The 27,475-nt window shown below is 53.6% G+C and overlaps 11 protein-coding genes across 11 annotated transcripts; 5 read left to right on the top strand and 6 right to left on the bottom strand.

Moving 5' to 3' along the window:
- Window positions 1–165: 165 nt before the first annotated feature.
- Window positions 166–3,250, bottom strand: N7474_000988 (coatomer subunit beta; the record flags this gene model as incomplete). The annotated part of the gene is made up of 5 exons (XM_057192403.1): window positions 166–308; window positions 359–1,973; window positions 2,026–2,415; window positions 2,468–2,888; window positions 2,946–3,250. 5 exons carry the CDS (start codon window positions 3,248–3,250, stop codon window positions 166–168), a joined length of 2,874 nt encoding a protein of 957 aa, XP_057057356.1.
- A 335-nt stretch (window positions 3,251–3,585) lies between these two features.
- Window positions 3,586–4,379, top strand: N7474_000987 (mago nashi family protein; the record flags this gene model as incomplete). Its single annotated transcript, XM_057192402.1, has 7 exons — window positions 3,586–3,620; window positions 3,670–3,707; window positions 3,764–3,859; window positions 3,911–3,974; window positions 4,037–4,124; window positions 4,190–4,315; window positions 4,365–4,379. The coding sequence occupies 7 exons, from the start codon at window positions 3,586–3,588 to the stop codon at window positions 4,377–4,379; spliced, it is 462 nt and encodes a 153-aa protein (XP_057057355.1).
- Window positions 4,380–4,701: 322 nt separating this feature from the next.
- On the top strand, window positions 4,702–5,839 carry N7474_000986 (GID4/VID24 family protein; the record flags this gene model as incomplete). The annotated part of the gene is made up of 4 exons (XM_057192401.1): window positions 4,702–5,076; window positions 5,130–5,280; window positions 5,351–5,708; window positions 5,773–5,839. 4 exons carry the CDS (start codon window positions 4,702–4,704, stop codon window positions 5,837–5,839), a joined length of 951 nt encoding a protein of 316 aa, XP_057057354.1.
- Window positions 5,840–7,071: 1,232 nt separating this feature from the next.
- On the bottom strand, window positions 7,072–11,182 carry sskB (uncharacterized protein; the record flags this gene model as incomplete). The annotated part of the gene is made up of 2 exons (XM_057192400.1): window positions 7,072–9,370; window positions 9,435–11,182. The coding sequence occupies 2 exons, from the start codon at window positions 11,180–11,182 to the stop codon at window positions 7,072–7,074; spliced, it is 4,047 nt and encodes a 1,348-aa protein (XP_057057353.1).
- A 2,666-nt stretch (window positions 11,183–13,848) lies between these two features.
- Window positions 13,849–15,543, top strand: N7474_000984 (ammonium permease MEP2; the record flags this gene model as incomplete). Its single annotated transcript, XM_057192399.1, has 6 exons — window positions 13,849–13,935; window positions 13,989–14,053; window positions 14,105–14,359; window positions 14,418–15,092; window positions 15,147–15,378; window positions 15,430–15,543. The coding sequence occupies 6 exons, from the start codon at window positions 13,849–13,851 to the stop codon at window positions 15,541–15,543; spliced, it is 1,428 nt and encodes a 475-aa protein (XP_057057352.1).
- Window positions 15,544–15,843: 300 nt separating this feature from the next.
- On the top strand, window positions 15,844–17,356 carry N7474_000983 (U2 snRNP complex subunit CUS2; the record flags this gene model as incomplete). The annotated part of the gene is made up of 6 exons (XM_057192398.1): window positions 15,844–16,026; window positions 16,135–16,254; window positions 16,323–16,714; window positions 16,770–16,878; window positions 16,934–17,089; window positions 17,144–17,356. 6 exons carry the CDS (start codon window positions 15,844–15,846, stop codon window positions 17,354–17,356), a joined length of 1,173 nt encoding a protein of 390 aa, XP_057057351.1.
- A 260-nt stretch (window positions 17,357–17,616) lies between these two features.
- Window positions 17,617–19,470, top strand: N7474_000982 (beta-tubulin; the record flags this gene model as incomplete). The annotated part of the gene is made up of 8 exons (XM_057192397.1): window positions 17,617–17,628; window positions 17,782–17,805; window positions 17,885–17,910; window positions 17,981–18,022; window positions 18,076–18,130; window positions 18,181–18,636; window positions 18,684–19,378; window positions 19,428–19,470. The coding sequence occupies 8 exons, from the start codon at window positions 17,617–17,619 to the stop codon at window positions 19,468–19,470; spliced, it is 1,353 nt and encodes a 450-aa protein (XP_057057350.1).
- A 402-nt stretch (window positions 19,471–19,872) lies between these two features.
- On the bottom strand, window positions 19,873–21,269 carry N7474_000981 (uncharacterized protein; the record flags this gene model as incomplete). Its single annotated transcript, XM_057192396.1, has 3 exons — window positions 19,873–20,224; window positions 20,312–20,898; window positions 20,994–21,269. 3 exons carry the CDS (start codon window positions 21,267–21,269, stop codon window positions 19,873–19,875), a joined length of 1,215 nt encoding a protein of 404 aa, XP_057057349.1.
- A 235-nt stretch (window positions 21,270–21,504) lies between these two features.
- N7474_000980 (uncharacterized protein) lies at window positions 21,505–22,652 on the bottom strand (the record flags this gene model as incomplete). Its single annotated transcript, XM_057192395.1, has 2 exons — window positions 21,505–22,414; window positions 22,465–22,652. The coding sequence occupies 2 exons, from the start codon at window positions 22,650–22,652 to the stop codon at window positions 21,505–21,507; spliced, it is 1,098 nt and encodes a 365-aa protein (XP_057057348.1).
- A 49-nt stretch (window positions 22,653–22,701) lies between these two features.
- Window positions 22,702–23,163, bottom strand: N7474_000979 (uncharacterized protein; the record flags this gene model as incomplete). The annotated part of the gene is made up of 1 exon (XM_057192394.1): window positions 22,702–23,163. The coding sequence occupies one exon, from the start codon at window positions 23,161–23,163 to the stop codon at window positions 22,702–22,704; it is 462 nt and encodes a 153-aa protein (XP_057057347.1).
- Window positions 23,164–26,412: 3,249 nt separating this feature from the next.
- On the bottom strand, window positions 26,413–27,360 carry N7474_000978 (uncharacterized protein; the record flags this gene model as incomplete). Its single annotated transcript, XM_057192393.1, has 4 exons — window positions 26,413–26,739; window positions 26,791–26,895; window positions 26,973–27,204; window positions 27,269–27,360. The coding sequence occupies 4 exons, from the start codon at window positions 27,358–27,360 to the stop codon at window positions 26,413–26,415; spliced, it is 756 nt and encodes a 251-aa protein (XP_057057346.1).
- Between the last annotated feature and the right edge of the window lie 115 nt (window positions 27,361–27,475).

The following is a 27,475-nucleotide window of genomic DNA, read 5'->3' as shown; positions in this document are numbered from 1 at the left end:
ACAGGATAAGAAAGAACCTAGATCAAATTGTTTTTCTATCCACGACCTAGTTACTGACGGACTCCAGAGAAGAAAGGAAAGAACAGGAAAAAAAGGAAATAAACAAATTCGTCTCGAGGAAGTGAACAGGGGACTAAGTAAAGATATAGTTAGGGTTGCATTCTACTACGCTGCCGCAGCCTTCAGTCCTTTCAGCGAGCCCAGGCTCAGTGCCAGGCCCTGCGACCGACTTCTTATCCGCACGAATCCGGTGATCGGCCCGTCATCGCCCTCCTTTTCGATGCTCAGGTTGGCCAGGGCATCCTCGCCTACACACATAGTTAGTTAACCGGTTTGAAAGTTGGAAGAAGAGACATACCGAATACACTCCGCGCATACAGGTTGGCGCTCAGGAACCGACAGTCGCCCTTGAGGGACGCGTCGGGCGTCAAGCACGCCATGTTCGTGCTCTCCATCAGGTGTTTAAGGAAGTCCCGCAGGGTCTTGGCCTTGGAGTTGATGTTGACCTTGTTCTCCCACTCGAACTCGGTCCACATGGTCCGGAACTGCGTCTCGGTGCACTGCGCTGGCTGGATGTAGTCCATGATGTCTGCATGGATGTCGTTGAGGATGACCACGTGAGTCTCGGTGGAGCTGGCGCCATCGTAGACGATGTTACCGAAGATGACACCGGTGTCGGTCGAGGACACCTTGACCGTTGCCTGCACGTTCAGGAAGTCGCGCGGGCCCAGGTTGTGTGTCGACGGCCGCTCAACCACCTTGAGATCTCCGAGAGTCGCAAACTCCACGGACAGGTTTTGCAGGGTCTCGGCGGTTTGGTTGACCAGCAGCACATCCAGGACAATATCGAATTGGTGAACCGTAACATAGGCTTCCGCGTAGACCGAGTCAGAGAAACCAGTTAGTTGCACCACCCGGCTCAGTTTCGAGGAGACGTTCTCCACGACGGTCTCGCCACCCGTGGCCTTGGCGAGATCCAGCTCAATTTCCTCGGCCCCCTCCGTGGCATTCTTCTTGGTGAACTGTCGAATGGGGATGGCGTCGTCAACCTGTACGGCACTCTTTGCCTTCTCCGAAGCCTCCTTGGCGGCTCTCTTCTTGTCCTCAACCTGGACCATGGCACGGAAGGCCTTGCGGGTGTCCTCGAGGAAGGTGGTCTCGAGATCCTTCTTCTCGGAGAATTCGGCCAGAGAGCGCACGCAGCACATGATGCGGTCCACCGAGTCCTCGTCGATGGGAGCCTTGACGAAGTGTGACTGGCCAACGCGCATGATCGAGATCATGATAAGCATCGCCTCGGCGCGAAGAGCATTGGTGCGGGCGGCATCCTGCGAAACTTCGGAATGCCGCATCACCAGTTTGGTCAAGGTCGAAGAGAGAACAGTGGCGAGATAGTAGTCACCATCCAGAATGAGCTGACGAAGGGGCGGCTTTTGGGCTGCCTTGACCGCTTCCAGTCGAGCGGCCGCAGCAGACTGGCTGGTGAGAGCGCTCTCTGTCGCGTATGTTCCATCCGCCAACACCTTCCGCGATCCAGACGGGGTTGCAGCCTTAGCATGGCCGTTCGCTTGCTCCTGCGTAAGAAGAGCACTATCATCGGGGACCTCATCGAGCAGCCGTTGTTCCGAAGCCAAGATGGGAATTTCTCCAAGACTAGCCCGGATCTTCTTCCAGGCCTCTCGAATGTCATTCTCTTCCAAGGAGTATTCTCCAACAACCCAGAGGACGCCGCGGTAGACCTTTCCAGCCCGAACCTCGCTCAGAGTGGAGACGAGGCGTTCGACAATTGCCGCACGCAGCTTGGGGAATTTCTCAACAACCTCCTTGACGAAGGAAATCACGTCAACGGCGGAGTTGTTGTTGAAATCGGCAATGAAGTCCATAAGGAGATCGACGACGCTGGCGGCAATTTCCGAGAACTTGATGGCGCAGTGATGTATTGACTGAATCAAGAGTTGGCGGTATTCGCTGTTCTATAGAAGGCGTTAGCACCACCGGCATATCCACAATGGCTGAGTGGTTTACCTGTTCATATTGCTCATCCACGGTCTTGGAAAGCTCTTTCTTGAGCAGCATCACAATTTCTTCAACATTCTTGCTCGAGACCATTTCCAGAGCAATGCCGAGGGCCTTTCTCCGGACATCGATGTCCGGACTGGTGAGAACACGCAGAATCTCCATGGTCAAATCATCCAGAACACCTTCATTACGAATCCGCAGCTGGTCGACACGGTCTAACACGATAAGCTTGACATTGTTATCGGCCTCCCGAATAGCGAGTTCGATCAATTTGCCCGCGGCGGCTTTGACGGCGACGGGATTGCTGGTGAGAGCGGTGAGGGAGGTCGCAGCTTCGTAGATCACGGTGCTGGTAGGGGCATCGAGGAGATCGAAGATCAATTTCAGATAACGTGCCTGTTGCTTTTTAGTGACGCCATGCGATTGGCGTTGACATGGTCAAACTAACCTTGTTCTGGGTATTCTGCACTGCATCCTTGCGAATGAACTCTAACTCGGCCAATTGAAGCAATTCGTCCGTGTTGGGAACGCTGTCGAACGTGGTTGCGAGGTACTCCAGCGCCTTTTGGTGGCTGATGGACATGAGAGCCGCAAAGGCATTGCGCTTGCATGTGGGGTCATTCTCCGACTCGAGGAAGGTCTGGATGAGTTCCGGGGCGTCGGGGATGAGAGACTCGGAGTGTTGGAAGATGGATGCCACGGCCCAAACGGCGTTCTTGCGGACGTAGGCGTGACGGTGGTCGAGACACGAGCGGGCCGACGAAAGGAGGGGCTCGATCAGTTCGGGCTCGCGGAGTTTGGCCAGGAAACGAAGGGTGTTGCCTCGGATGTATTCATTGGCATGTTGCAGATCGTTTCGAATTCCGTTACTACAAGACTTGTGAGTCTGCCGTTCATCGCGAAGGGGGAGCGCAATGCATCCTTACCACACCAAGATCATCTCCTGCTTCAGCTTGCCACTCGAATCGTGTTTGGGGCAGATCTCGTAGTAGAAGTACAGCAATTTCTTCAGCGCCTTGCTCTTGGAGGGCATGACAAAGCGAATAATGTGCATCAACAGTTGCGCCATGGGGTCCCCATTGAGCATGATTGTAACAATTGTCCTCATTGTCTCCATCTTGGTCTCATCGGTGCCCTTCTCCAGCTGCAGCTTCAGCTCCTGTATAGTCGGCTGGTCCGCCGTGTTGTCCATATGGACCAGACTGTACGTATTTTCGAGAAACGACGCCATGGTGGATGGGGGGAGGAGGCGATGGGAGGGAAGGGGAGCTGTAAGTGGTTAGTTCAACGTGTTTGTTTTCGAAGGAGAGGTGGGCCAAACACACCAGAGTGAGTCCTCCAGGGACAGGAGGCAAGACCAATGTCACGAACGAGCAATTAGAGCAGACCAACAGCGCTCGCCCGTGGAATCATCGGCGGAGAGTGAGTTGGCTTTGGTTGACTGGACTTGTGGGGGGAGGGAAACAGGTCAACTTGTCCATGCGTGGCCCGTCTGTGTGGATGACTAAGCCCACCTCTTTTCCGTCTGCTCGTGGACACACCTGCTGCCCTTTGTCAACCGCCAAAATGTCGCAGAACGACCCCTTCTACATTCGATACTAGTAGGTGATGGTGATATCCAGTTATACTCAGTTGCTGACAGTTCCGCAGCTCCGGTCATTCTGGGCGGTTCGGGCATGAGTTCCTCGGTGTGTTTCCCCCCGCAATCGCCTCGCTGGATGCTTGTCGCTGACCTGTGGAACAGAATTCGACCTCCGGACCATCGCCGATGGCAGCAGCGCTGCTGTGCGATATGCGAACAATTCCAACTACCGCAATGACTCCCTGATCCGCAAAGAGAGTGAGTGATGGTACCACACCCCGGTGCAGACCCGAGTTGACGAGGGATTAGTGTGCGTGAGCGCTGCGATGATCCAGGAGGTGAAGCGCATTATCAAGGACAGCGAGATAATGAAGTACGTGATTCGATTGCCCCCTGCAAGGCCCGAGGAACCTTTGCGCTGACCAAGGCACCCAGAGAGGACGACTCCAAGTGGCCGCAGAAGAACAAGGACGGACGCCAGGAGCTGGAGATTCGCATTGGGAATGAGCACATTTCCTTCGAGGTATGTTCGCGGGTCATGTAGGAGAGAGGGAGAGAGAGATGTGTATCTGACTTTGGGTGGTGTAGACCGCGAAGATCGGCTCTCTGGTCGACGTGACCGAATCGGCGGACCCAGAGGGCTTACGGGTGTTCTACTACCTCGTGCAGGATCTCAAGGCGCTGATTTTCTCTCTGATTTCCCTGCACTTCAAGGTATGCTTTCGGCGTTTAGTTTGACCTACCTATACTGACAGCCCTATAGATCAAGCCTATTTAAACGCTATGCTGGCCACAAAATTGGGGGGTTGTTTTTTTTTTCTTCTTCTTTTCTCTTTTGCTTACGATAACTATACACCGGGCGTTTCATCAGGAGCAGGACTATGTAGTGGCGAGGAGCAAAATTGAATCTGACAGTCATCACCCTGGAGTCAAGTACGTACTACCGTAGAGATCTGCCTCAGGCACCCACTTCCCCCGCGCTCGCATGACCCAACCCAACCCGTCCCGTTGCTCTTTCCATCTGCGAACATTTCTTACTTGTTCTCCCTTACTCGTCTCGGTCCGATGTGCCCTTCGCCTCTTGCCCTGACCCGCCCTCAATGCCGACTCCGAGCAACAACCAACCGACTGCTCCTCCATCCATCGCCCCGGTGATCTCCGCCCGAACCTGTCCTCCCGAACTCGACAGAATCTCGGCCCGCAGAGACTCTCCGGACTCCACGCTTTCCAGTGACACGATCGACAATGTTCTCTCCCCCGAAAGCATCGCTGCCCCGTCCGTCCTGAGCCGATCCGACGATGGCAGTTCGCTGCTGGCCACGGATCCGCTGAAGGTGGACAGGAAGATGTCTGCCGATGATGAGACTGGGCCTGGCAGATCCAGTTCTCCCACCGAATCATCGTGTGCGCGCGGTCAGTCGTCGGTCACGCCGGCAAACTCGTCGCTGCTTCGCTATGAATTTTCCAATGTGAGGGTATGTGCCCAACCCACGCGACCACTCGCCACTCTCAATTGACCATTCTCCAGCTTCTGCCAAATCATACCTCTTCCTTTCTGCGCTCGGGAAGCAAGTTTGTCGGCACGCAACAGTCGGATCGCCAGGTCTATAATGTTGATGTGGAAATCAAACATGTGGACATGGCCGAGTCCTACCTGTGCGGCTACCTTCGCATCCAAGGTTTGTACCGCCGCCGTTCTCACATTTCGTCTCGGACTTGCTCTGATAGTTCCTTTTCTTTTATCTTCAGGTCTTACGGAGGATCACCCTACCTTGACTACATTTTTTGAAGGCGAGATCATTGGCACCAAGCATACTTTCCAAACTCGTAACGAGGCGTGGGGTGCCACAGAGAAAACCGACATGCACCACTGGTCCCGGTTTGCGGCGTGGCGACCTCTAGCCAAGCAAGCGAAACGCACAGACTTCACATATCGCAACTTCGCCCAACGCGAGCACGTCTTTATGAGATGGAAAGAATATTTCCTTGTGCCCGACCATCGCGTGCGCACCATCTCCGGCGCCAGCTTTGAGGGGTTCTACTACATCTGTTTCAACCAGGTGGCGGGAACCGTGAGCGGCGTCTACTTTCATGCAAAGAGCGAGCGGTACGTATAATATCTCAATAGTTCGTGACCGCGTTATACTGACTGCGATTCGTTGGCTTGACAGATTCCAACAGCTTGAGCTCAAGCATGTAGAGGATCGTGGATGCGCGCCAGCAGTCGAGTTCCGCTAAGGTCCTTGAACTTGATTTCTGGCGCTAATCTGCAAGCCGATCCTTTGTTCTGTCTCTTCCTCTCGATACCCTCTATTGTTCTTCTCTTCGGTCTCTGCGTCTTCGGACTGCCACGGCTAAGCTGTGCTTCCTGGTTTACGCTTACTTGACAAGACGCTTGGTTTTTGATTCTCGGATTGATACCTGGCTGTACCTCTCTCTGTGGTTTCCATTCATCTCCGTGCTATCTCCCTGGTCTTGATCTTGTTCTCCCCATTCCTCGGGGTTGAACCAGTAACATATATCCTCCCTCCCTCCCAACCAAGCTGCCACATGCCATACAGCTGTTCATAAATTATCCTCTTTTGTTCGGATCTGCTGTTCGGAATTTTATCTCATGCCTCACGATCTACGGGAAGCTGGCGTTTACTGTTCTCTTTTCCCTATCCTTTTCTGGCGAACTGGTCTACCACCCATCTCGGTTTCGAGTATGGATCTTACCTCTTACTAACTACCTTTTTTTATTGAACGAACTTCTGTTCTTGTGTGATTGTTTGTTGTTAATTTGCCTCGGCTTCAAGGTTAAATATTCTGGAGCCCCTAGGGCTTCGTGTGGGAAAATGTTAGTCTTCGGCAGCACTGCTTACTGCTCTCTCTCGTCTCATCTCATCTCGTCCCGTTACCCAGTATTTTCCTTCGGTGCACTGCTGTCATCAACTACCAATGACCTGTTGCATTAACAGTATATTCGTAGAGAGAGAAATACACGAGCTATTACTGTCAAGTATTGTTGGCTGTTCAGTAAACGAGAACCTACACCATGCTGGTAGATATTGAAAGTATGAGAGACGGTAAAATCAAATCAGGTACCATTATTGATGTACAGACACTGCTATGCAACCCCAACAGAGTAACCGTAGAAGCCCCTTTCGTATACAAGCATTCATTGATCCCAACAATCCACAAGAAAAAGATGCAAAGAAACACGGGACTCAGCCAAGGCCATAAATGCGAAGAGATATGAAGAGAGAGAGGGGGGGGGGGGGGAAGAAAAGGTGCAACATGATTGAAACATTATGAAAGTGCCCGTGCAGAGCAAGCCGAAAAAAGAAAAAAAAAAAGTAGGGGGTATCACAGGCGAAGTCGTTTGAAAATGGATAGTTCAAGCCGAGATCGAACGAGTGTGGTTGAGCAAGATCAGTACGGGCTGCTTTGACAGCCCAATGCAGATGCATAAAAAGAAGAAGAAAAAATCACAAATACGTCGAATTCTGGCGGGTGCTCGAGCCGGAGCTGCTATAGCCCGGATCGCTGTTCGGGGTTGCCGGCTCCAAGACAACCTGTTGACGGATGGAGACGATCCACTCGTGCTGGAGAAGCTCAGCAGCAGTCGGACGCTTCAGAGGATCACAATCGAAGCAGCGGCGCACAAAGTCGATGCCCAGGTCGCTGAGTTGGTCACTCGATGGCAGCGAGGGCTGGTTGCCCTGGGCGATATTGTACATGATGGCCCACTCGTTGTCGAGCGAGGACCAGGGCCGTCGGCCGGTGGCCATTTCTAAGACGACGCAGCCCAGCGACCAGATGTCGACGGCGCCTTGGTGGTTGACAAGGGTGGAGGAGTCGCCGCGGATTACCTCCGGGGACATGTACATGGGAGTGCCCGTGGTGGTCTTCTGGTTCTTGCGCTGGTTCGCATGCTGGCCGTCCTTTGGGAGCAAGGGCTGCTCCTTGAGGCCACCGCCGGTAGGGCCGTCCATCGGTGCCACGGTGCGACCTTGGCGCGCGATGATCTTGGCGGCGCCAAAGTCCACGTACTTGATGATTCCGTTGTGGTCGAGCAGGATGTTCTCGGGTTTGATGTCGCGGTGCACAATACCCGCCTGGTGGAGGTAGGCCAGGCCCTCCAAGAGCTGGAGCGCGTAGACCATGATGACTGTCTCATCTTCGATGCGGCCATGCTCCAGCAAACTAGCCAGTGAACCGCCTGAGCAGTACTCCATAAAGATGTACACCTTGTCACGATGCACCTCAATGCCGTGGTACGAGACGATGTTCGGATGATCCAGGACTTCGAGCACACCCATCTCGTCGCGAATCTGCTGAGCAATCTTCGGAATAAGCTGGGGATCCTGCAGGCGAATCTCCTTAACCGCCATCAAGTAGTTGCTGTCCAGGTTGATGGCTGCATAGACAGAGCCGAAAGTGCCGCCGCCAATGAACTGGCCTTGCTGCCACCGCAGAGAAACGTTGGTGGCCGAGGATGAGAGGACTGTGAGCGACCGATCGGCCTCATTAGCGCCCTCCAGCACGCGTCCGAGCGCCTGGCGCTTCGCATCTTCCTCCACCCTGCGGTCCTCAATCTCCGTCACACGCGCCAGCCACTGCTCGCGAACCATTTTCGAGGCTTCTTCGTCGCTGATAATCCGGCCGGAACCCACTTTGCGGGCCCCGGCGCGTTCCTCCATCCGCTGCTTCTCTGCCTGCGCTGCGAGAGATGACCGAGCACCCATGATATCGAAATGGGAGATGAGAAGTGACATGCACCCCGCCACTTTGGATCGGAGACGGCCAAACTGCCCATCATCCATCGACAGAAGATGCCGACCAGAGGTGAGCGCCATTGCGAACTCAAGAGCAGCCACGGCCCATTTGAAGGTCTTCCTGTCGGCAGCGTCGCACTCATCACAGACGAACGAGACCCAGTCCAAAGACAACTCGACCAATCGAGCACTGTTCATGGCTCGTCGATTGGGATCTACATAGCTGGATGAACGCTTGCCGAATTCGGTTGCAAATGCATAGCAAGCCTGAATTAAATCATTGTTCTCCCACGTCTTCTGCCGCAGCTGGTCCTTGATGACAGCAACGCTGTCCATGATGGCCATGGATAGCTTGAAGGCGATTTTCTTCATCTTGTTCAGTTCGACGTTCACGCGGCCAAGGTTCGCTCGTTGCTCGACGGCCATGTCGAGCTGGATGCCGGTAAGCTGGTTCAGCTCGATCCGAGCTTTTTGTAGACGTTCTTGCATGCCTTCCACTACCAGGCGAAGCTTGCCTAGACGCACATCTGTCGGCTGCTCCAAGAATCCTACCTGCATCTCCTTGCCCGCCCAGCCTACCGGCTTCTCTGGGCGGATGACGAGTACGTAGGGAATATGGAGCGCCTCTTCGGATGCTTCATCTTCTCGGAAAGAAGTGGCGAGAATGGCCTGGATGTCGCCAGGGCGATTCCACAGTGCAGGATGCGCAATTAAGTAAACGCCCTTCTGACCAATTGCGTCTGGCGATGTGACAAGGAAATGATCGGACACTAGCAGTTCCTCGAAAAATTCGTACGCAATATCAGCTCCGAGGTTATACTCCGTGGCGTTCTCAAAAAGTTGGCAAAGGAACCTCGAGAACCGGTACAGCTTCCGTTGGCGAATCCGTGTGGAATCCAAAATGCTCTTGTACCGCTTATCCATGTCGGATACCGTTTCTTTCGGTCGAGGGACCAACTCGCGCTCGAAGTGGATCATGAGACGTTGGAGTGATTTGGCCGTTAAAGCACTGTGATCGGATTAGTATTAGACGGAAAAAAAAAAAAAAAAAAAAAAGGAAATGGGATCCGTACCTAAATTGCTCGGCCACTTCAATATCTCCGCTTTCGAGCTGTCTACCGATGCCGTAGGAGAACCCCCACATCTGTTCCAGGATCTCTGCCTCTTTGAAAGTGTTCTTGTTGGCATTCAGCTTCCAGTTCAACAACTTGAAGTAGAGTTTCATAGCGTCCAGGACGACCGAGTCAAAGTTCTCGTCGACACACGGGGGCAGATCCCAGCCAGGCTCTGGACTCGAGATGGTGAGATAATTTTGCTTGATCTCGACCGCCACCTTCATCAAGATCTGGAACTGGGAGATCATTTGATCCACCAGGATAGGGGACTGCTGGGCTGGATCCCTCATGTTTTTAGCGTAAGAGAGACGCATGCGAATGATCTCCTGGATCAATCGCGACGGGAAGTTGATCAAGATGAGCAGCTCCTCGATATACGGTGGCAAATGTCGTTGCGAAAATGCTTCGGCATTTTCAATAAGAGTGCTCTTGGCTTTTTGGATGACATCGCTGACGGCATTCAACATGCTTTTATCGCCCTGTAGCGTCTTCAGCCCGTCCTCTTTCATGATGCGATCCAAGAATGACTCGTCGGAAGGGTCACTCTGCGCGGATTGCTCCCTTGGCTTGCTGAAATCCAAGGAGTCATTTCCCACCCAGCTCTGCAGCACGGCAAGCTCGGTATTAATCAACGCCGTGATATTGTGCCATGCAAAGATCGAATCCCAACTCGAACAGAATTCTTCCGAGGCAACTCGAGGATAAGCGGCTGCCATCTCCTTATGTGACGAATAGAGAATCTCGCATCGCTCAATCTTCTCCACGATATCTTCGACTTGCTGTCGAGGCGGTTTGCCAATCTCTGTCTCACCCTTGATCTGGAAGTTGATGATATCCTCGATTAGAGGGGCAATCTGAGCCCTTGCGTCTTCGATGACTTTCCATTGCAATGGAATGCTCCGACCACATGTCCTCGCTTTGACACCGATCCAAAGCGCTTGGCTCTGTGCAGCCGACCGATTGGATTCCGTAGCTCCAATCATCCGTTGCTTTTCTTGTTTCACGACGTCGCCTTTGAGCACCGAAGCCAACATCGAGTGCCACTCCAGCCGTTCTTGGTTCTTTGGGTTCTGGAGTTCTTCCATCGTCGGCTGGTTGTCGTCCGGAAGGAAAAGCTGGGTATCCGGGTCGTAGGCTTCGTCATCGAAAGGCGCCTCCGAAGACGGGGAGGGATCCTCCAGGTCTGCATCTGCTACAGTCATGTTGGAGGCCTGCGCTTCGCCGAAGTGGTGGTACCAAGCCTCCGGGTTGGCACGAATGCGCTGGACGTAGGCCTTCTCCTGGGCGCGATACTGCGCGTTCGGGTCGCGCCGGGAGCTCCGTTTGGCGGACGAGGATCGCTGACGGTCGCTCTGGAGGCTGATGTAGGCCGGCGGCCGCCGTTGCGGAGCGTAGGTGTTGGAGGGTGTCCGTGCCGGGCCAGATGGGCGTTGGGGTCGTAAGTCGCCTCCCATCGCATGACCATCGGACTTGTCGAGAGCGGAGGCAGCGCCGAGGCTAGCACCGCGTGGACGCGTCGTGGGAGTAGCGGACCATGAGGCCAGGCTGGAGGAATGTGACGGAGGGGAGGAGGTGAGAGTGGACGGGGTTTGGACGGGGACGTCGAATCCCTCGTAGTTGGAGCTGGCCCTCAATGGATACTGGGGAGGGAACTCGTCCGAGGATCCCGAGCCATCGGAGTCATGGTTCATGTCGGGATGCTCCATGTTAATGGGGATGGGGATGACCGTTGATCATCTGGGGAGGAGGAGGAGGAGGAAGTGTGACTGGCAAGTTTCGATAGGGGCGTGCGCTCAAGTGTGGCGGTGTGTGGCGCAACCCCCCCGGGATCTTGTTTCATTGGCGGGTTTGGAGCCGATCAGGACCTCACATCGGCGGCCGCGTATATTGCAATAGATTAATCACGATCAAGCAATGACATACGTGGCGACTCGTAGTTTGTGATGTGGTAGGGCCAGCCGACAGGACTAGAATAATTATCTAGTTGGTAGATTGGACAGGAATTGGGCTTCCAACACCAGGGAAAATTCCCTGTAACCAGTACGTAACAGCACAATAGATCCCAATTGAGCAGCCATTTCCACCATCTCTCATTCGTGGAATAGTTAGCACCAGAATCGGGGCCCGACGATCAGTGGGCCTGGCGAAAATGCCATACGTACCAGGTAGTGTCAGTACCACCTGGACTAGTTATTTTAGTTCATTCCTCTCCTGTTGTAAGCAGCTCTTAGTTGTATCACCATCGCAATTAGTAAATTTAGTCATATGTAATCCACATAGAAGTATACAGCCGCGATCTCAACCTGGCGCGTAACCACGTTAGGTTCTTGTATTCCTTGTATGAGCTCATCGCTGATGTCGATCATGATCTCAACATGGAGACGAATGTCGATAACCTTTGGCATTTTGATATTGGGTAAGTTAGACGATCGTCCCCCTATCATAGGACTCTAATTCGTTCTGACTTACCCAATATCAAAATGCCAATGTATCATTGATGCAGCGAGCATGGCTAAGGTTTTGGAATAAATATAGCATGGTACATGGCGGGCGATGATTGGAGTGAAGGGTTCGCCCAAAATGAGCAAGATTTGCGCGACTGCTATGGTTAGGCCTCGTCACGGAGACGTTCCCCCCTTCCTATTTGGGATCACTTAGTCAATACAACTTCGCTCGTATTCTCTCCGTCTGATTCCTGTAGGCTCTGATCTCCCCTACGCTCCTTGTGAGATCTACGGCACAGCACCTGATGGCTAGCCCGCTCACAGTCAATCACCTCCGCTGTCAAGCTTCGTCACCCACCGTCTTCCACTTGACCTCCACCCCACCGAGGCAGGGGCCGGAGTGGTATTATGTCCCGCAATCTTCTGTCGTCAAACATGCATGCCGAAAATATTTGCCCACCCCACAAGGCGAAAGTTGGCAGATCTTGCGGGAACTCGGCGCTAGGTGACCTCCACATGATTTGCAGAGATCCACTAGAGGTTCTTATGGAATTCTACGGACTGCTCGTACACATGATCTTACGTAGCTACGTACTCTAATTTAACGCGGCCAGCCCAATTGATCTGCGCTGAGGCCTTGACGGCGGGTCCAGAAGTTAGTTATGAAGTGTGTATTGGACAAGCCAATTTCGCGAATGACTCTAAGGGGAGCATGATAGCTGCAAGGTACTGCGCAAGATAATCGCACTTACTCCGTTCTCAGTATCCTTAGTCGGCCTTGAAGCAGAGCGATAGGCAATGCGGCCAACTCCACAATTAATCTGCGCCAAGACCATAGTGGCGATGAAGAGTTGAATGGTCAAGCCGATTTCGAGAATGCTGTAGTTTAGCCGGCGGATAGATAGTGATGGATCTACGGGCAGGATGCAAATGTCAGAGAATATGCTCATCGAAACCGTGGATCCGATTATTGCTGACAGCGCTCGGAGTCGGCAGGGATCTTTCGGAAACTCCAATTAGTCATGTCGTCAGCGGCGGCAAACGAATAAAAGAAGAGGACAATAGTACTTTAAAAGCCAAAACGCAATGTGATCCAGAGATAAGGCCAGGGGATGCCGCGTTGCTGATTGGCGAATTGGGTGCGAGATAACCCGAGATAAGGGACACCACACCGTGGCAGGTGCTGGAATTGATTGAGGATCGAGATCAATAGACTAAGGACAGAACAATTGCATCGGGACTCCATAGGAGGTATTCTGATCCTTACAAGAATGCACTCCATCGGCATGGTGGATGAACGAACTGTCGAAAAAGCGAGCCGTTTGAAGTGATGATAAGCGTAGTGGATCCTGATTGGCCCGCGTCGGACCATATCTGTAGCCAGTGATGCTCGACCCGGCCTTATCTCTGCCCTCACACACTCCCACCAGATTCAGGTCTCCGCGGGGAGGATCGCAAAGGGGGCAGGTTCCTGAGTTAGTGCTTTGAATAATTCATGCAAGTAAGAAGCAGGAGGCCGGAATCATAGCACCGCAGGGACGCAACGACTGCCGGCTATTCAGGTACCATAGCTCCTAGATCGATCGTGTTCTATATCTAGCTCCACTGGTGGGACCCGTAATCCTCCGCCTCGACACAGGGCGTTCTTGGCTCGCTGATAATGCCCGTGGAGCTGATTCATATCATCAATTGCGATGACCATCCCCGGGACTATCTCTCCATCTCGGGTCCGGGGGGCATCCCTCCGGCGGAGCACGGCTGTCTGTATTTATTGATCAGCCTCTCCCGGTTCCCATACCTACTGTGAAACATTCTTCTCTCAGATCTTGCACTGATCGCCATCCCTCTGACACCTCTCCACTCCTGCATCTATACCCTTTCCTCCAGATCTGTGACACCTCGCACGAACCGTTCATCTGGGTTTCACCATGTCGGCCTACCCGGTGACCTATAACGGGTCTGCTGTCGGGACTGGTGGTGACTCGCTCACCGAGGACCTGAACATCTACTACAATGTAGGCATGGCCCGCGAGGAGGGTCGGTCATATTCGCTAATACCCTCGCCTAGGCTGGTGATATCGCTTGGGTGGTTACCTCGTCCGCCCTGGTCTTGCTCATGATTCCCGGTGTTGGGTATGGATCCTCCCTTGATGATTGACTGGCACACAGCACTGACACGCATAGTTTCTTCTACTCTGGTCTGGCCCGTCGCAAGTCAGCCCTCTCCCTGATCTGGCTCTCCATCATGTCGGTCGGCGTCGTTTCGTTCCAGTGGTTTTTCTGGGGCTACTCACTGGCCTTCTCCCACACTGCTGGCTCGTTCATCGGCGACCTCCAGAACTTTGGCTTCAGAAACGTCCTGGCTGCCCCCTCGGTCGGCGGTACCCATGTCCCGGATCTTCTGTTCGCTATCTTCCAGGGCATGTTTGCTGCAATTACGTGAGGATCCCTCTTACTCTTCCCAGGAAAGCAGGTCGCTGACGGATGTGTGTTTCAGCGTCGCCCTAGCAGTCGGCGCAGTCGCCGAGCGAGGCCGTATGCTCCCCTGCATTGTCTTCATGTTCATCTGGTCGACTGTCATCTACGACCCCATTGCCTGCTGGACATGGAATGCCTCGGGATGGGTGTATAAAATGGGAGGACTCGACTTTGCCGGCGGCACCCCGGTGCACATTGCCTCTGGCTCTGCTGCCCTGGCCTACTCATTGATGCTGGGCAAGCGACGCGGCCACGGTACCCACGAGCTCAACTACCGCCCTCACAACGTCACTCACGTTGTTATCGGCACCGTCTTCCTGTGGGTCGGTTGGTTTGGATTCAACGCCGGCTCTGCTCTCGCTGCCAACCTCCGTGCCGTTATGGCTGCTGTCGTGACCAACCTGGCTGCCTCCGTCGGTGGCGTCACCTGGTGCCTCCTCGACTACCGGCTGGAGAAGAAGTGGTCCACTGTCGGCTTCTGTTCGGGTGTCATCGCCGGCCTGGTTGCTATTACTCCTGGATCGGGTTTTGTCACCCCTTGGGCTGCCTTTATCTATGGTGTTGTCGGTGCTATTGCATGCAACTACGCCACCAAGCTCAAGTTCCTGCTGCGTATTGATGATGCCCTCGATATCTTCGCGGTCCACACCATCGGCGGCCTGGTTGGCAATCTTCTGACCGGTCTCTTTGCTGCGTGAGTACTGTCTTTGTCTGTTACTTAGCAACCAAACTAACCATTGACTCCCAGTGACTACATTGCGCATTTGGACGGCGCCACCACGATCCCCGGCGGCTGGATCAACCACAATTACATTCAGCTGGGCTACCAGCTGGCCGACTCGGTCTCCGGGTTTGCTTACTCCTTCTTGGGGACATGTCTCATCCTGTTCATCCTCAACCTCATCCCTGGTATGAGTCTACGTGCTCCGGAGGAGGACGAGATTATGGGTATCGATGACGCCGAGATTGGCGAGTTCGCTGTAAGTTTTTGCTTCCTTCATCTGCACATAACACATCTGACTGGCTCGCAGTATGACTATGTTGAGATCACCCGCGATATCGTCAACGGGGTTGAGGCCAGCGATGACAGCTCCAAGCGTACTGTCACGCCTACGGGCGAGGTTCCCATTGTGGAAAAGGTCTAATTGATCGCGACATCTTCATACGTAATACTTAGCCATTGGCGACCACACCTTGTTTAATTAGCTTTCTTCTTTTGTTCATTCAGATACCCTATTTTCAATGTCAAAGATCCAATCAAAAACCATTAGTTCATTTATCAAGCATAAACAGGAAGAGTTTGCCTGTCCGGACTGTACAGGTGAAGGGCTGTTTGCACTGTTTGCAGTGGCTCTGTCGGCCCGCAATTGAGAGCTCGAGCTTCCCTCCGATCACTGTTGCGGTCAACGTCCACCTTTCCCTCCCGCACGCCTCCACGTCCCTCGATGGTCTCACCGAGCCCCGAAAACGGCGCAGATGCGCCGTCGCGCAACTTCCCCCAGGATCCCTCGGAGTTCGACAGCGACCCCCGCATTTCATTCTCGAAACTGGACGATAAGTTCATTCTGGAGACCGACGATGGGCAGGAATTTGTATTCGACTCGGTGATCAAGCGCTGGGTTCAGACGGTATGGGACCTTTTCGCTGCGACGTCTGCATGTCTCGACCGCGGTGGGCGTCGGGAAGCATGCGCGCGCATTCTATGATTGGGAGCTTGACGCTAATGCGAAGTGCAGGTCGATGAAGATCTGCTCCGCCAGCAGCAGGAAGCGTACAGGGTCGCAGGCGTGGATGAAGATGAAGAGACTACTGCGCGAGATAGGAAGAAGCGGAAACAGCCTGAGAGTGGTGAGGATGTAAGTGAACGCATTTGTCGCTCTTCCTCTAGATACAGCCCATGCTAATATGTATGACTTGGGAACAGGCACAAAAAGCCAAGAAGCAGCGCGTGAACACGGCTGTCTTTGTCACCTCGATTCCATTGGATGCCACGCTCGAGGAGATCCAGCACACCTTTTCAAAATGCGGCGTCATCGCCGAAGAGATCGACAGCGGGCGATCACGGATCAAAATGTACACGGATGATGACGGCAAATTCAAGGGCGAGGCGCTGGTCGTCTACTTTCGGCCGGAGTCAGTCAACCTGGCGATTCAGATGCTGGACGATTCGGACTTCCGGCTTGGAGTGACGGGACCCCTTGGGCCGATGAGGGTTCAGGCGGCCGATTTTTCGTTCAAAAGCCAGAAGGAGGCGCCGCCCAAGTCCAACATGAGAGATAAGCGGAAGATTATTGCACGGACACAGAAGTTGAACAAGTATGTCAATTGCGTTTGGGGGTTGTATGCTGTTGATACTAATTGGGGCCTGAAGTAAACTCGCTGATTGGGATGATGATGAACCGTCTGCGCTCCCCGACACGACGTCACGCGTGGAAAAAGTGGTGATCCTGAAACATATGTTTACTTTGAAGGAGCTAGAGGTATGTACGGTGTGTTGCTTTTGGCTTCACGTCAACGACTGACCCCCGGACACAGGACGATGCCGGCGCCATCCTCGACATCAAACAGGATATCCGCGACGAATGCTCGAAGCTTGGCGAGGTGACCAATGTTGTTCTCTACGACAAGGAACCCGAGGGAGTGGTGAGCGTGCGCTTCACGGACCCTAACGCTGCCCGACAGTGCGTTCAGGTGAGTTATCTCTCCTACAGAATGCCCTGTGACCATGCTAATATCCTCTCCCAGGTCATGGGTGGCCGGTTCTTTGGAGGAACCCAGGTCGAGGCCTATATCTCCGACGGGCGTGAGAAATTTAAGAAGACCAATGAACGGCGGGCGGCTCTGGAGGATATGGCGGAGCGGGGCATTGATGCGGAGGATGAGGATGAGAACCAGCGACTGGATGAGTTTGGGAATTGGCTGGAGAGCTCGCGGGTGGTTGAGAATCGGGCGCAGTAATAGGACACTGTATGATCCCTAGTCGTTAGCTGTAAACACCTAATTACTCCCACGCGGTCCACAGAATCCCAACCGGTGGTTCGCTCCCGGTCCCGTGACCCGGTCTTACCGGATTGGGCATCCCCCCTGAGCGTGTGTTGTTGATCCCCACGCACACACACCACACACCGCTCAACTTCTTCCCTTTCCCATCTCTCTTCCTCCCATCATCCTCTTCTTTTTCGAACTCGTCTACCGCTCCAGGAATCACTACCTCCACAATGCGTGAGATCGTATGTCTTCCCCTCCCCTGAATGACTCCCTGGCGAGAAACGCGTCCTTGTTTTTCCTCCCACCACCCCGTTTTTCCTCCCACCACCCCCGGCCCCTGAATGCAGACCCCACCTGTTCAACCTCAACATTTTGAACTGACAACTTTTTTTTAGGTGCACCTTCAAACCGGCCAGTGTGTAAGTACAATTCCGACGATGAGACGTGTTTGGTGGAATAAACAATGTGTCTGGGTGACTAAATCGGGTGTGGTTGTAGGGTAACCAAATTGGTGCCGCTTTCTGGTACGTGCAGGATCCGGCCTCGTGGCCATTGCATTCTTGTTCGATCGACAAGGGACTGACAGTACTACAGGCAGAACATTTCTGGCGAGCACGGCCTCGATGGCGATGGCCAGTGAGTACAATGTGATGGCTTGGATGCGGGATACACGTCTGATGTTTTGACAGCTACAATGGCGCCTCCGACCTGCAGCTGGAGCGCATGAACGTTTACTTCAACCATGTGGGTGGCCTCCCCCTTGTCTCAATTGATACAATCTAATACCATTCCAGGCCTCCGGTGACCGCTACGTTCCCCGTGCCGTCCTGGTCGATCTTGAGCCTGGCACCATGGATGCCGTCCGTGCCGGCCCCTTCGGCAAGCTTTTCCGCCCCGATAACTTCATCTTCGGCCAGTCCGGTGCTGGTAACAACTGGGCCAAGGGTCACTACACCGAGGGTGCCGAGCTGGTTGACCAGGTCGTCGACGTCGTCCGCCGTGAGGCCGAGGCTTGCGACTGCCTGCAGGGTTTCCAGATCACCCACTCCCTGGGTGGTGGTACCGGTGCCGGTATGGGTACCCTCCTGATCTCCAAGATCCGTGAGGAGTTCCCCGACCGCATGATGGCCACCTTCTCGGTCGTCCCCTCTCCCAAGGTGTCGGACACCGTTGTTGAGCCTTACAACGCTACTCTCTCTGTTCACCAGCTCGTTGAGCACTCTGACGAGACTTTCTGTATCGATAACGAGGTTTGTCTTGCAAATTGTTGAGAGGAGGTCTTTACTAACGAATCCAGGCTCTGTACGACATCTGCATGCGTACCCTCAAGCTCCCCCAGCCCTCGTACGGTGATCTGAACCACCTGGTCTCGGCTGTCATGTCCGGTGTCACCACCTCGCTCCGTTTCCCCGGTCAGCTCAACTCGGATCTGCGCAAGCTGGCTGTCAACATGGTTCCGTTCCCGCGTCTGCACTTCTTCATGGTCGGCTTCGCTCCCCTGACCAGCCGTGGCTCCCACCAGTACCGCCAGATCAGCGTTGCTGAGCTGACCCAGCAGATGTTCGACCCCAAGAACATGATGGCTGCCACTGACTTCCGCAATGGCCGCTACCTCACTTGCTCCGCTCTCTTCCGCGGTAAGGTCTCCATGAAGGAGGTTGAGGACCAGATGCGCAACATCCAGAGCAAGAACCAGAGCTACTTCGTTGAGTGGATTCCCAACAACGTCCAGACCGCTCTCTGCTCCGTTCCCCCGCGTGGCCTGCGCATGTCGTCCACCTTCGTCGGTAACTCGACCTCCATTCAGGAGCTGTTCAAGCGTGTCGGTGACCAGTTCACCGCCATGTTCCGTCGCAAGGCTTTCTTGCATTGGTACACTGGTGAGGGTATGGACGAGATGGAGTTCACCGAGGCTGAGAGCAACATGAACGATCTGGTCTCTGAGTACCAGCAGTACCAGGAGGCCTCCATCTCCGAGGGCGAGGAAGAGTAGTAAGCATCCCCTTTTCTCCTCTGAGGACCTATACTAACGATTGTCTAGCATCGCCGAGGAGGGTGTTCTTGAGGATGAGGAGCCCCTGTAAACGGGCTGCCCTCTGGCACCGATCTCTGCTCACCGTAATACCCTTGCTACTACATTCTCTTCCGCTCGGGGCGGCTTTGCGGGCCTGTGCTCCGAAACCCCAGTATTTGTTTGAGCGCTCCTAATTTACCCCTTTTTTTTTCTGTATCTATTTTCCTGCCTGCTGGTCCTCGGTGGTCCTCGACTGCCGCGGCAAGAATAGCACCTAGTGGAAAAGCAATTCACGAAAATGACTTTCCGTTCTTGTCTGTGTAGCAGCCAAACAAAGTTAGAACTGGAATTCATTTGATTTGTATCTACCGATCAAGTGCATCATCGAGAAAGTCAGGTATACTCCGTAAAAGTCCCCAAAGTCTTCAATGAAACGGGCATTTCCCCGTCCGATATCCCTTAAACTCCTCCATCATCTCCTCCAAGGCCTTCCCCCCTTCCCCTCAAAATACTTGGGCCCAATATCCTGGATAGTATAACCCCGCGGGTAATACTTATCCCCTTCGTCCCCAGGAAGCGGACGACCCAGCATCCACGTCAGCCACGCTACGGGACCCCAGCGGTTCCAGAACGTCGGCTTGACGTAGTACGGTGCGGCCTCCCATTGCGTTAGGAAAAAGCGGTTGTTTTCGTCGGCTTTCTCTGTGAAAGAGGAGTAGCGCAGGAAATCTGGCCGTGGTGGAGCGAGATAGCGTAGGAAGAGTTTGCGGATTGTGAGGAGACTGGAGAAGATTGAGGTGAAGATAGGGGATGGGGGGTCGTATCTAACATCATTAGTTAGGCATTTTTTCTTCTTCTTTTCGTTCGGCAATCGAGTGAATCTCTTCTGTTTATGAGGATCGAAGACTTACAGCATAGCCTTGCGCAGCCGATCATCCATCATAAACGAGACAAATTGCAGTCCAACAGGATGCAACGGCTTGGGCAGCATATACAGCAGCACAGCAGTAGTCTGATCAGCCGTCTCCCGGTTCTTAGGATCAGGAACCATAGCTTTCGCTTCATAAGCGTCACTCCACACACCCAGCTCCTCAAGCCACTGGATCCCATCCTGGAACCCCGTCTTACCCGACGGCAAGACATCATAGCTAATACCCAAGCCATCGCCGACAGATTTCCAGAATGTGCCAATCGCACAGCGCTCGAGGTCGCTCAGCTCGCGCCACTCAAACATGGCTATGAACCGGATTGGCTGCAGCGCGAACAGGGCCAGCGTGTACAGCATGTCAGACTCGAGGATCTTGCCCGAGGCGCGATACCCGCTGTGCAGGAATCGCGTGCGTGCTAGGGAGATGTAGGCGCGCTGCGAGGTCGGCGCGTTGCCGACCATCTCTTGCACTAGGGCGCTCGTGTCGGTGTAGCGCTTCAGTGAGGTCTCTGGGTGGGAGAACTGGCTGGTTTTGGTGAGCAGGTGGGAGATTGTTGGGATCCCGTAGGTCTATAATTATTGTTAGTTTTGATTTCTTTTCTTGTCATGTTTATGTTTAAAAACATAGTCCTTGACAAAGAGTGAGGGAGCGAGAGGGGGATTACCCTGAACAAGGCAAACTGGAGCGCCTTGATAAACATAAACGGGAACTCCAGTTGCGCCACGGCCTTTTGGATCTGATAGGCCTCTTCATCGGTCATTTGGGCCAGAGACTCGCGCGTCCGGTAAGGGTACCGTTTGTGCAGCTGGCGTAGCCGCCGGAAGCGAAGAGAGGTCGTCACGATCGGGTAGGCGACCAGCAAGCTCACGGTGCAAACCAGCGGGGTGGCGCCCGCCATCAGCCTGTGCAGCGGCTGCGGTAAGAAAGAGGCGTAGTCCATGGCGTCGTTACAAAAGACGTAGATAGAAGTATGTAAGGGATGAAAACGGGTAAGTGGATTGAGTCCAGCCTATGTAGTTGACCGACTTATGTACTCCGAACTACCTACAACCAACCAACCAAACTCTAAGCAGCAGATACCGCGGTCCGATCGGGTTCGTCACGGAAACCAATAATAATACTCCACGATCAACGACCAACCCACCACAACTCCAGTGCTCGCAGTGCGGGGAATGTCACTGCGGTGAACCCGGCTCCCAGCCACAGGCCCAAATCGGCGCCATTCGAGAGATGCGCGATGGGGCCGGTACAGTACGATTGACTCTGGATGTCGACCTCAGCAACGGCTCATTCGACACAATTACAGCAAGAAAAGAACTTACCATGCCAACAATTGCTCCCACCCAGCCAATAAGGAATGAAATCCCCGCTGCGATGCCCAAGGGCAGCTTCTGGCGCTGGTCCCAGGCCGACCAGTCATATCCCCTCTTGCGGCGGAAGAGCAGGTCCTCCTCGACGACGATGGTGAACCAGATAATCACCCAGTACCCGATCAGGGGCAGAAAGCTCTTAAAGACCTCGTACAGCGCATTGCGGCCGCCCATCGCGCAGCCGGTATAGATCACTGTGCTGAGCGTGGTGTAGACCGGGCGCGGGATCTTCTGCCAGCACTGGCCGAGCATCTGGAAGTTCATGCCCATCGAGTACGCCCCTGGCGCGTTGTTGGCCACCACAGCGAGGACATTGATCACCGCGCAGAATTTGCCAAATCCGCCGAGCGAGTCGTACGCTGTCATTAGCAGCCCGCCTGGCGTAGTGCCGTACTTGTTGGCATACTGCGGCGAGCTGGCCATCACGGTGCCGAGTCCGATTCCGATGAGGAGCGTGACGATCATCGCCTGCCACGCTCCCAGCATGGTGACGGTGAATGTACGCCAACGCTTGACGTGCGGCGGATAGTACACGTAGTAGTCGGCTGCCAGCGGGGCCCAGGCGAGGGCGATTGACAGACACAGGGAGAAGAAGGTGATGCGCTTGGCTATCAGTCGCGATGGTGAAGCCTCGGCTTGGATGTTGAAGTCGAAGTGCGGACCGGCAGATCCCAGCATGACGCAGAGTACCATCAATTGTGGCAGCCATGCGAACCTGCTCATACATCAGATGTATGGTCGTGAAGAACCCTGTGGAGAGCTTACCGTTCATAGACTTGGAAGATGCGCATGCCGAACATGGCCATGGCCCAGCTGGACCCAGCGACGATGACAATACCCACCAAGACGGAGATGTGACCGCCGGAGACCTTGGAGAGGATCTGGCCTCCGACAACGCTGTTGACCATGCTGTATCCCACGTTGGTCAGAAGGTTCAGGGTGGTGCAGACCATGCTGGGATAGTAGCCCATGAAGTAGCGGGCGACGATCTATCACACTTCATCAACACTCGTATCCACGTCCTGTTGGAGGGTATCCACTGACCAGTGTGCGGTTCCCACTAATAGGACCCCAAGTGCTCATGTATCCCACGGTGGCAGCTCCCACCAGATTGCCAAAAATCGCACAGAGAGCAGCGTCCTTGTATCGAAGACCTAAGACGAGCGTGCCCATCGACCCCACGATGATATTATTCGTTGCCAGCGTCATGCTGAACCACATCAGCAGCATGTGCAACGATGTGGACGGGGTCAGTGGCTGGCGCTCTTCCAAAGGCACCGGCCCAATGCCGCGGCCCTCCATGTTCTTGATACTCGCGGCCCATTTCTTATATTTGTTTTGCGGTTTGGAATCTGCCGCGTTCGCGTTGATTTCGTTCGTGGAGTCAGTGTCGAGCTCGGGCTGGCTCACGCTGTGCAGAGACAGGGAGCAGCCGCTGATCTTTTCGATGTCGTCGGATTTCATTATTGATCAATTTCAAATGTACCTAGTGTCGACAACGACGAGTGTTTGTTCTGTCAACGGTTGACAGGCCCAACAAGCCACGCCCACAGACAAGTTGAATGGTCGAACGTCCTTCGGTGTATTCCTCCCGTCGAAGTAGCCACTTGAGGTGCAAGAAAAATTGCCGTGCGAGTGAAGAGAGGGGCAGGGGGAGCTCCGGCATGATAGATATAGCTGGGGACTATTCCCTTGTGCCTTCGTTACGCAGTGGAACTGAGCTGACATCACCTTGCCCTGCGGACCCCGTCCCTAGTGTGTAACGCCTGCAGCACACGATACCAGGCATTCCTTAGCAATCAAGGACACGACCAGCTGCCGGGAGCCGTGAGCCAATGGTTGGGACGCGCCTCAGCAGCCGGGAACTAAACCGTGGACCCATCATGTGGAGATGGCCGCCGGGTATCAACCTCGACCCAAGTATCCCGGTGGAGAATCTCAGTCTTCATCTGCATTATTCGATCGAACTCTGCCCCATGATGCCATCTGAACGAGGGATGCTACTCATGACCGCACCGATAGTCCAGTGCAGCAACCTCCTTTCCTTAGTCTTGATCGACAGTGTCCTACCGGATAGAGCAGGATCCAGCATACTCTAAAGCTCCGAAAATGCATCGGCTGGAATGTGAGCCCTGCAAGGAGCTTCGGACTCCCCACGGTGCTTCCTATACGACAGTCAGATTGAGGAGGAAGAAAGGGCAGGAATAGCAGACAGTTCTACTCCGTTTCGAGCTCAACACGAGCCAACGGGGGTCCGCTAAACTATGCTTGCTCATCGTCGCGCGATTTGATTCCATCGACCCCCCCAGTTTCATGGATTTGCCCGGCAGCCCGTGATTCGTTCCCAGCATGTGGCAGCAGCTGATACGAAGAAAGGGGGTGTAGGTGGTCGTTTGACTCGATATTTATCCCGACTCCGTCATACTTTGGCTTCGGCTAACTCTCGAGCTTTCTCAGTGCGGTTGCTGTCAACATTGCAGACAGGTACTTTTTACTATTGCCCCTTCTTTTGGCCATTTTTAGGTATTCCTCAAAGCCGTGTATCGTACCTATACGGGTATCGTCTCGAGATTGTGTGATTGAAAGACTCACTCGACGAAGAGTGAGTCGGTAGGGCGGGATCTCTAATTATGGACTTACGTACCGCAGGACCCAGCCAAGTCCTCTCTCGTAGAACAGTTGAGGGCCAAGCTTTTTCCACTTCAGAGTTAATGACCCACAAGCCGGCGGGTGCGAATGTTATGTGCATCCCCGTGAACCATTAGCGAACCCGGGTCCCGAACTGTGCAACCGCCATCGGAAACCTAGGTCCACTCACCAGCCTACCGAGATTCGATTCTTCTACTTGAGACAGAAAGGATAAACGGTGATCGGCAGCTTGCTTTGTTCGCTAGCTTATCCCCCGATTATGCTCATCTGTTATGCATATCCTTCTGTTATTCTCCACCGCAGAATGAGCTGAACAGTGCTGTCTACCCTTGAATCTGCAGAGTACACTCCGGATGCTGGATCTGACGGAGAAACAGGCAATGCCGTCACCCTGTGGGTACGATGGGGTGCTTGATCGGCTGTTCATCCCTATTAGCGCTACCTTGGTTTTTATACAGGTGCGGGATGACGACATGAGCTAAGTTGGAGTATGCTTATCTGTTATGCATCTCCTTCGGGATCTTCACACTGATCTGTCCTCTGCTGCAAAGATTTTGGTCTTCTTTTCTGTCTCGGTGCGTCGGATTTATGATGTCAGCTGCTTGTTTTGGATGCCCTCGCGCTCGTGCTTTGAGGTACAGATGTACAAAGCTGGTAATTCCAATGAACAGGAGTGGTTACCTGCATACATAGTACTTTGTGGTTTCTCTTAGAATTTGTGCTTGTAGAGAATGATCCAAAGATCCCTGATCTTTGGTTAGCCTGGTCGATGGATTTCCTTACTGCGGAATTGTGACGCTTTTCAAGTCAGTACAATGTACAGGTTTGACTGGATTACTACATTACAGTTGTCTGTCTCATAAATGCATGGTAGTATATCATCAGCTGAATCAACTCTCTCTGTGTCTTTTGTTTACTTTTCCTACATGGAAAGTGGCGACGCAGAGAAGCGTCTTCTCTGACTAGCTAGAAAGCAAAATAAATAATTAAATAACCAAAAAGACAAAAATAACACTCTTTGAGGCAACTAAAAGGAACTTGAAGAAAAAGAAAAAAAAAGGTTATGTATGAGTGTAGGGTTTGGTTATCTGGTTCTGCCGGATTTTTGATAGTTAGCTTCCACAAAATATATATCACAAATTTCACAACAACTACATAGATCATTTTGATGATGGAAGGGAAACATATAAATGAGTAGAATTGTAAACATTTCAATTAGAAGAAATGTCATAAAGCAAGGTATCTTTTAACCAAGCCCGAATTTTGTCTTGATTAGATACTTATGGAACAGCAAGTAACAGACATCTGGGTTACTGCTATGATCACTATGCAGAACTCTCACCCGCATGTGCCCGGTGAGATTCACTCTCCTGCGGTCTGCACTTTCACGATCGTGCACAAGAATCAGTTAGGTAACTAGTTTGTTCTTTCTTTTTGTATCAAGGCTAAAGGTATAAACATTAAAAGCCAGCAATTGCTGGGCAGGACGACGCAGCCAACACCAACACCACCACTACTGGGGCCTCGAAGGCTTAAGAAATAGCTGAACATGCGGTTTTCTCGTTGAAGAAGGACTTGGGATTGGTTTCCCTGATAAAGCAGGGCATACAGCGTGCGAGCACCAAGGCATGAAGGTTGTTTCTAGCAAGACACAGACAAATATCATTCCTTATCTTCCCGATCTTATACTTCATCTAGCTCTATGCGCACAAGACTATGCGCATAACACTGCGCAACCTTCCCAGTCATGAACCCACGCAGACCTATCGCTGACTTGCTTCCCTTCCTGCCCACTCTCCCTCTGTCTCCCCGTCCATGTTTGTCCCCTTTCATGAACCTCCCAAAATGACCAAGCGCCGCTACTGGAACTCGTTGGGCATCGGCGCAGATATCCCCCTGCAGAACATAGTCACAGCCCGTCTGCGCGACATCGTCCGCGAGTTTGGAGCCCTCGAAAACCCGATCTCAACCCCCGAGGCCCGCATTGGGCTGCGCGAGCCCATCAAGGCTGCAATGCACCGCTTCGGACAAGCCATCCGCCGTGCCTACCACGACGACCCCGAGTCAGCACTGAACCGTCTCGTCGAGATCGCCGTCGAGCAGATGCACGCATACAACCGCCACAACACCATACCGGACATGGCCAATCTCGTGCGCCTGGTCCGCACCGGCCAGGCGCGCCAGAGCCAGCTGCAGGCCGAGATCGACAAGCTGCGCAACAAGATCACAGCCCAGCAGATCGTGAACAGCAAGCTGCACGACCAAATCAGGAACCACGTGTACACGGTCGACCAGCTGGAGCAGAAGCTGCACCCGCACGTCCAGGCTGCTGTGCTCGCGCCCCACGCTCTGCACAACGACAAAGTCACCATCGCCCGCGAGTCCCGTAGCCTAGGCACGGTCCAGCTATCCGAGTTCCTCCGCGACAAGCGCGACGTCTACGCCGACGGCACGCTGGATCACGCCCAGATGAGCTGGGACGCCTTCAGGCAGTGCCTCTTGGCCAAGTTCAGCTTCGACCCGGACCTCGAGGAGATCCGCGTCTACCTGCCCATGGCGATTGCTGACCCGCTCAATGCTAGCCCCCCAACACTCCTCAGATGTGGATGGTCGTCGACGGATACCAATCCTGGATGATGGCGCTGGCGCGCATGCAGGGCGCCGCTGTGCTGTCGGAGCGGGTGAATATGGTCCGCGCGCGCGTGGGGAAGACTTTCCGTATCACGGAGAAGATCCCGGGGATTGTGAGGAGGGTGGCACAGGCTAAGGCCAGAGCGGAGCGGAGAGCTGCTGAGAGAGCTGAACGGGCTGCTGCTGCGGGCCCTGTGCAGAACGCCTAGGCCGGTATGGTCCTCCCTGTTTTTGTTTGCTTTAATATAATCAGCGCTGATGTTGTTCTTTTTTTCAGCGAACTATTTACTTGACCGATTGGTTGAACCCATGGAGACGAAGAGCGCGGCGGATATCGGATTGCCTTAGGGCAGTCTTTTTCTCACTGAGGGGCTTCGACATTTTCTCTTTTCTTATGACAAGGACCTGGCACTTCTATCATTTTGATATTCCGAAACAAGCTGTCTCAGTATCTTGAGACAGATTTACGCATGTACTGGCAGTGGCAATATGCTAG

The sequence above is a fragment of the Penicillium riverlandense genome (assembly GCF_028828495.1).
Source record: "Penicillium riverlandense strain IBT 135883 chromosome Unknown utg000001l_segment0_segment0, whole genome shotgun sequence".
NCBI classification, from domain to species: Eukaryota; Fungi; Ascomycota; class Eurotiomycetes; order Eurotiales; family Aspergillaceae; genus Penicillium; species Penicillium riverlandense.
The sequence above is the reverse complement of the archived record's forward strand: the minus strand, read 5'-3'. Positions and strand labels throughout refer to the sequence as shown.